General features: G+C 43.3%; 1 protein-coding gene across 1 annotated transcript in view; it reads right to left on the bottom strand.

The window, feature by feature from the left end:
• CYYR1 (cysteine and tyrosine rich 1) overlaps positions 1-8,309 on the bottom strand; it is a 28,375-nt gene extending 20,066 nt beyond the window's left edge. Inside the window, exons 1-2 of the mRNA XM_058018712.1 lie at positions 8,225-8,309; positions 5,901-6,003 (exon numbers count right to left, since the gene is read on the bottom strand). Of these exons, the coding sequence (XP_057874695.1) occupies positions 5,901-6,003; positions 8,225-8,309 (188 nt within the window). The remainder of the gene's footprint in view (positions 1-5,900; positions 6,004-8,224) is intronic.
• Between the last annotated feature and the right edge of the window lie 42 nt (positions 8,310-8,351).

An 8,351-nucleotide genomic window follows, 5' to 3' on the forward strand; every position in this document is an offset into this window, starting at 1 on the left:
AGAGAGAAAGAGCAGGGGGATGTAGCTACCAATGGAGAGATGAAATCCTCATGGTCCAGCCAATAGATCCCTGTCACATCAGGGAGAATCTGAAAGTCTTTGGTTAACTCAGGGGTCTGTTATCGTCCTCCAGGGGAGGGGAACAGGTACAGGACAGTGGAGAATAAGTCCACTGAGAACAAGTACAGACAGTCCAGTTCTGAAACAGGACAAACCAGTCCCAGCAGTGAGCAGGATCCATTGTTTCAGGACTGGTTTCTATGGGAAACCAGTCTTGGTCCAGCGAACACATCTGCAGGTAACACTTGGCAGACATCCCAGAGTCCCTGTGTTACAATTTTAAGGGTCTCAGTCTCAGCCCTTGGGAGGGGGCTTCAATCTCTGTCCTTGATGACGGTCGTGAGGCAAATTAGGGAAATTTTGAACTGTCTCTTACATGGGTGCAGAGCAGGTTTAAACAGTTCCAAGAAAAAAACCACAGTGCAGGGAACTTCTCTGCCTCAGCTAAAACTAACTAAAAGCAAAGGAGAGCTCTCTCTCACTGTCTGTGCTGCAGACATCACAGTCCAGGAGAAGGATGCAGGGGAGCAAGTGCAGCTTCTGATAACAAACTGCGCTTCTTCTCTCCCTCCCTTGGCTCTCGGAACCATGCAAAGCTTATTTCGGGGCTAAACAGACAAAAGGGCAAAATTTATTTCTGGGCAGACAAATGGGGATGTGAGCATAAAATCACCCTAGGACAAATGTGAACATTCCAAACAGAGTGGAAATTTGGGACAGGCACACCTTAGGAACAGGACAGCAATGTGAGGGTGATAGGAGTCAGTTCCAGACAGCTGACACAAGAGCATGCAGAATGATGCCATGGCTTCATCACCTGGCACACACATATATTCCCACCAAAGAATGAGATCACATTATGGAAAGCCACTATATTTTGGCCACATGACAAAGACACATCCAGGCACAGACTGAAAAAAGACTGATGGAGAACAGGAACACCAGCTGACTAAGGTGCCAGCTGTATTAATTAGCAAATAAGTCACTTGCATATATGAGGAATTATAATCATTGCACAGGAGCAAAGTACCACCAGTAACACAAAAAAAAAAATTAAGACTTCAAAAGAATGGAGGAAAGCAAAACATTACTGTGTATAATGAAGAAACTAGAGAAAACAGGGAAAACTATGGTGGTGTTTCATCATACAGTTCGATTTTTAAACTTCTTGTATAATTGGATCAAATGGATAGCCTACACACTGAGTGGCTTTTTTTGCAGTTTTGCTATTACATACTTCAGCTACATTTGTCTGTCTGAACAAAAAAACCCCACGATTTATCAGTCATGGAAAGGCATTTTTACCCGTTTCCAATGGAACCCCCTTGTCTACAGCACTGAATAGAAGGTAAAGTCAATACAAAACCCATAGAGAAAGAGAATACAATGACTGGTGTAGATGGAGTAATGGAGCAATTCAATGGATGTATTTCCTGTCATAAAAAGGCTCTTGCACATTTCTTATGGCTTGCCAGCTTGTGAGTAATGAAGTATGTGATCTTCTAGCTACTTAATTGTTGTAATGTTTCTATGGTTGGGTTTTGCTTAGGAGTTATTTAATAATCCTTTTTTTCACATTCTATTTCTACCCTCCTTTATCACATAGATGATTAAAAAGAAAGAGATTTACTGCTTCTCTTTTTCTGATCAGAAAACTCATTTGGATAAAGTAACATACATGCCTTCATGTTTTCTAAGCCCTTAATTTCAAACAACAAACATCTGTTTAGAAAGTGAAGGTTATGCTAGACTCATTACCAGATTATGTGGTATGAAGAAAGACCCTGTTGTAAACAACAACTTCTGAGATGCACAGAAACAGATAAATGAAATGCTTCCATTTCAAAAGACAATTTAATGAAGTTCTTTTTCCTGTTTTTCTCCCTTCAAAAACAAGGTTCGGGAGATTTCAGAGGAAAAGGTTTTCATTAGTAATGAGCATCTTAGCAAAAAGCTCATAGATTTAAATCACAGAGGTCCTTTGTTCCTATTTAATTGTCAAAGGAAACAACAGTGTTTTAGTTTTGCCTTTTCCTCATTTATTAATTGCACAGAGAGCTGTTTCATGTAGCATATTTAATTCCTCCCAGAATCAAACTCAACAAAATCAAAATGTAAATGCTGCCCGAGCTGTGACAGCTCAGACTACTGGCAAGCAGTTAAGTCTGAGTTTAAATGCATATCCAACACAGAAGTCATGATCACATAATCTGCTTTTCCTGGCCTTATAGCTGTGCTGGATTTCCACAGAGGAACACCAAGGCTGCATTTTGGATTGCCTTTTGACTGGCATTCTGCACTCTGCTCGTGCTCAGCCTCACTGGACACAGGCAGAGAAAGAGATGATCTCTTTCCCAGATTGCTAAAGAGCTTCACCTCTTTTTAATTAATCAACACCACACATGTGTGACAACATTCACAATACAGAAAACAGCTCTTCTTTCTTCCCAGAGGACAGAAAGTTGTTTTGGATCCCCAGCTGGCTTGAGAGAATGTAAGTCTATGAAAGCTGACAATTATTAACCCAGATATTTGCCAGACAAGGATCTCCTTTAGAGAGTTTCAAAATAATTTCTCCTCTCCATAGCATTCAAATGACCCTTACTGTACTTTGTTCGTGTAAAACTATGGTAAATCAGAGAAGATATAATTTCTCCAACTCCTGTACCAAGCAGATAACCACACTGCAACCCAGCACAGGCTGAATCAAGGAAAAGTGTGAGGAGCAGTGCAGATGGGCTCTGATGGGCTGACCATAGCCACGTTCCCCACTGCCTGTGCCACTCAGAGTGGGGAAAAAGAGGAGCTGGGGATGGAGGAGTGAAATTGAGCCTGGGATAAAGCCTGAGGGAGGAGGGGAGGGAAGGGGAAAGTTCTCAAAATGAGATTACATGTTTAAAGAAGACATGTCCTGACCTGCTTTTAGGAAAAAAAAAAAAAAATCTGTGACTTAATCATGCAAAATTTCAGATCAAAGGAGTATAACAACTGCTGACTGATCTTCAAGTCTATGCACTGGAGTATTTAGCCATAAAAAAATCAGAATTATTAAATGTCTTCTTCGAGATGTGTTGTGGCAAACAGCACTTGCAAGAGCCTCCTCTAGTATTCAAATCCACCCAGATATACACAAACCCTTCCAAATGTGTCAGAGCCACTCACACTCAGCTCTAATTCAATACCTATTTATATTTGTTGAAGAAACACACCAAAGACAAGGTGCCAACTTGGTGCTGAAGGCATGGTTTCAGCATTTCAGCAGCCACTCTAAAGAACCCCCTGGTTAAGGCCTTCACACAGCACAGCTCTACATCAGGCTGGACAAATGCTAGTGAGCTATGCACTCACAGAAGTGAGAGATTGAATCTTGTTCTACAGGAACCCTCCTTCTTATAACGTGCTGTCCTATGCTCTTGTGTCCATCATTCCCAACCACACGTGGTCTGGAACAAGCTATTCAGAATGAGAAACTCCTTTGATGCTTGTACATGGAAAAAACAATTTTGAAATGAAAAAAACAGAAAAACAAATCAAAGCAAACATTCACTCAGTAATCAGGAAAAAAATCACTTGTCATTCTATAACATCCATCTTAAATACATGCTTTGTCATTTCCACATGAATGAAGGATTCTGGTGTTCTACCATAATTTTACTTACTTAAGCCCAGGAAGCATGTGATCTGTTTCAAACACTGTGGATCAATTCTGTATTAAAATACCATCACTCTGCCTACTCCTTCAAAGTGCCATAAAATAAACTGATGGGAACACTGGAACATTCCCCAGGTATCATAGCTGAAACAAAATTTGCATCAGAGGAGTCATTCTAAAAAAAAAAAATAAACTACCACCTTCCCACTCAGTCTTCCCCAAGTACCAGGCAGTCCATATGCCATGTCATTTTTATCCTCTCTGGTTTTAGTCAAGGATATAAACCTGTGATAGATGAGTAATGCAATGATTGACTCTCACAATTAACAGACAAATGTCATGTATATAGGTTAAGAAAAGTTTTATAGATTTATAGTTACGTTTTACCCCCTAGTGTGGTTATCAAGGGACAGCCAGGTTGGGACATCTGTGAGGGCTGGCTTGTCACCACGGTGACATCTGACCTCCAGTCAGGGTCTGAGGAAGTGAACACCACTGGACAGTGAAGAAGGGGTCAATGGACAGAACTTTGAGAGGGGTTAAAGGGTTAAAAGGCAAAGCATCCATTGTGCGGGTGAGCACATGGTGGGAAAATCCTCTGCTCCCAGCACCATAACATTTTCTCTATTCAGTCTTCTGTTGTACTTTTTATAAGGTTTAATAAACCTTTCTAAAATTATTAAAAGTGAGTAGCCATTTCTCACAAACCAAAAATAAGTCACAGACTGCATGCTAAAGGCTAAGGAAGTTTCTAGTCTAAGTGATGCAACAGAAAATAAGATGCCCTATCATGAAGAACCACATTTTATGTTTCATTTAGGTTTGCCCTTGCACATGAATGTATGACTTGTGAGATGTGACGTGAAAAATGCCTATGTTATGATTGGCTTTTCACAAATATTAAAACACATATTATATGTCTTGTGTTAGAAAGTAATGCTGTATTAATTCTCTTAAGTAGTGGGTTAAATATAGTTTTAAGTCATAATGTTAAAATAGAAACTATGCTATGTAAGATACTTTTTTTCTAAAGAAAGGACTCACAGCAAGATAGCAGCCACAGGACACCTCAATCTTTCAGAGAAAGAGAATTTATTGCCCTCTTATCAGAAGAAAAAAACTTCTTCCTGCCCTATGAAGAAGCAGCTGACACTGACCAGACAGAATTCTGTATTTGAATGGAATTTATGCATCATGTATGAGGTGTATGAATATGCAATAGGCTGTTGTTTTTAAGGGTTAATCCTCTGTTAACTCATGCTGCCCAGAAAAAGGTACCCGGACATCTGTAACTCTTTGTTTCTATTGTCTCATATTGTCATAATTAAAATTGTCCAAATTATTATTACTCTAATTGTATTACCATTTTTATAACCATTTTATTACTATTAATTTTTTGAAATTTTAAAAACAAGTGATTGGCATTTTTCACATGTGACTTTAGTTAAGGCCAGAGTCAGGTCCATTAGCAGGCAAGCTTCTCTTCTTCCTCACCAATGCAAAGACAAACAGCAGCACTAGAGCCTATGTTTTTTAATCAAAAGTTTATTCCTGTATTTTTCTCTAGATAGAAAATATTTGTAACCACTTAATTTCATCTGCCGTGATTTTTAAAGCACTGTGAAACATGCTATTCATACAACATTGTTAAAGGGTCAGACTATTCTCACCTAGAATCTGTTCAATAAATTCCACCAACAGCCAAAACATTATTTAACAAAAACAAACAAGTGAATAAAAGTGAAAATGAAAAAAAAAGTACTCAAAGCAATATGAATTTCAAATCCAAGTAATTTGAATTACTACTCAATCACTATCAACTCAGTGTGAGAAACCACTTCAACAAAACATACAAGATTTCTATTCACAGATCTCTTCAGCTCAAGCTTGAAACAAAGTTCTCACTATCTCTAAAGCTTAGCTCCAGAAATTATATTATTGTACACAAACTAAGGACAGAACCCACAATTTTAGCAAGCTTTCTGGTATGTTTCAAAAATTCATGTAACATGAGACCTCAAAGGAATACCAAAGATTGTAACCAGCAAGGAAAAAAACCAAACCAAACTGAAAACAACACACCCAAACACTGCCTCAGTTTATTGCCAAAACATAGCTTTGCCACAGCAAATTTACACTGACTTCATGAACACAGCACACCTTTTTTTTTAAGTGCAAATATACTCACGAAAAGACATTCCCAATGTAGGCATAATATGAACAGCAGTAGGGAGCAGTCCCATCACAGCAGTAAGCCTTGCAGCCATTATCACACTGAGCCAAACAATCTTCTGTTGAATAAAAAAAATATCACTCATGATGTCAAACATAAAAATCTTGCACAGCACAGCTTTGAAGAAAATGCAGTCTAACAGTTCCATACAACCACAGCACTGCCCTTGAGGTGTGATCTGAGTCTGTAATCCTAACGGCAGCCCATGCCCACTCATTCTGCATTTCAGACTTAGGTGCTTTCCCTATAGCTGGCCATATCAGCTCCACCTTATACTTAATCCTTTAAAGTGAAAAGGAACGTTTGGAAATGCCAAGAAACCGCAGACCAACTTTTCCATCTCAGCAAGGAGTCCAGAAGAAACCTGAGTCTGGGCTGCCTGTCTTGTTGATCTGGAGGGTGGCAAGAGAGAAGGGAGCTCTCTGAGAACAGGCTATTTCTCCCAGCCTAGGGCTCCCTCATCCCTTGCCATCTGGCAGCAGCTCCCCTCACTGTGCTCCAACACCAGGGCCATGGCCAGTGTGGTAGGGCAGTGCCCTCTCTGCCCCACTGAGGACACTTGAGGCCACAAGTGGTCCCAGCCACAATGCTCTGCTGGACAAAGCAATCTGTGAAACAATAAGAGAGCTCTTTACAATTAAGAAACACAGGAGAGCATCTATCTTTTTATTCCTATGAGAAGCTATTTTAACAGTATCTATCTCTCGTGCTGTCATGACATTTAGTGGCTTCAAAGCCCTAAGTCAGGTTCCCCCAAGAAGATGACACTGTACTGCCACTGCACTGTAAAAACATTCTTGGGGGTCACCGTTCCCACAGTCAAGGCTTCAGCTGCAGCCTGGATAAATTCAGAGGGACTCTGTGCCCCACACACCATCACCCTTGGTGACCTATTTGGTCACATACTGAAGTGGCAGAGACTCGAAATCAGCGATGGCAAACCATGCTTCTGCATTCCCAACGCACTGTAGCTCCCCCTTCCCAGGCTGCAACTCCCCTGAGAGGTTCTAATTCTCCCACTGCCATTACTGCCTTTCATCTGTGCTGACCCTTTTGGTTGGTGTGCAGGGATCCGGGCAACTCCTCCTCCTCTCAGCTTCTGCCACGCTCCCATTCCTGCCCCAAGCAGGTGAAAGTTCCCACCTTGCCCTGAGACTCCTTTGCTCACTGACTCATCTCCTTCGCGGCTGACCCATCTCACAGCCTGACTGCTCACAGCATTTTAGCAGCTCAGCTCTCTGAACCTGCTCACACTTGGTCTCTGTTTGAAAATGATCACCAGGCATGGGCTGGAGAGGGCTGCGCAACACAGCACATTGGTCAGCCCAGGCAGACACACCCTAACCCTGTGAGATGACCTCTGGATTAAACAAACACATAAAAAACCCCCAGAACAATCAACCCATCATTCTGCCAACCAGCCCTGCCAACAAGTGAATTAAGGCAGCCAGCAGGACACCCATCTCCAGAGGGAGAACAGCCGGCCAGGGGTAGCACAGGCACTTCTGCAGGAAGCAGCAATGCAGGACTGCCACACAGGGCACCCCATACCAAGGCTTTGGCACACCCCTGTGCCAGCAGCTCCGGGCTTTTGCAGTGTCACCTCTTTTCTGGCATGGGTACTCACGGCTCCAGCTGTGCCATGCCAGGACACCTCCAGGCTCTGCCCTGGTGGGAGAGCACCAAGGTGCCTTCACCCTGCACATCACAGGTCTATCCTAGGGGGTGGGTTCACAGAATCACAGAACGGGTCAGGTGGGAAGGGACCACGGTGGATTATCTGGTCCAGCCTGAACCATCCTAGAGCACATATGGCACGGGATTGCATCCAGACGGTTCCTGACTATCTCTGTTCAGGGAGACTCCACAACCACTCTGGGCCATCTGTTCCAGCTGTGTGGACACCCTCACAGTAAAGTTCCTCCTCGTGATCAGGCGTAACTTTCTGTGCATCAACTTCTGCACGCTGCCCTCCCCGCTCCTCTGCTCAATACCACCGAGCCTCTGCTCCATCCTCCTGGCACACCCCCTTCAGATATTTACAGATATTTATACACGTGAATAAGGTCCTCTTTCAGCCCTGTCTCCTCGAGGTTTACTCTCCCTGCAGCCAGAGAGGGGCTCCCGCTCTGCTGGGACACCCCGGGGACCCCCTTCCAACTCCGTATGCCAATTCAATCGGAAAAGCTGCCACATCTGACCAAAACTTGGCCGGCCCCGCTCACACCCGCCGCCCGCAGCTCCGCGCCCGTCCCCTGCCCCACGCCGGTCCCGCTGACCTGCCAGAAGGAGGAGGAGGAGGAGGAAAGGGGGAAACAACACCCCGCAGGCCGGGTACCTCTCCGTCCGGCCGCGCCGCTCCATGCCGGCTGCAGCACGGAGCCGCCGGCCGCCTCATGGCGGGGG

The sequence above is a fragment of the Melospiza georgiana genome, chromosome 2, assembly GCF_028018845.1.
Source record: "Melospiza georgiana isolate bMelGeo1 chromosome 2, bMelGeo1.pri, whole genome shotgun sequence".
In the NCBI taxonomy this organism is placed as follows: Eukaryota; Metazoa; Chordata; class Aves; order Passeriformes; family Passerellidae; genus Melospiza; species Melospiza georgiana.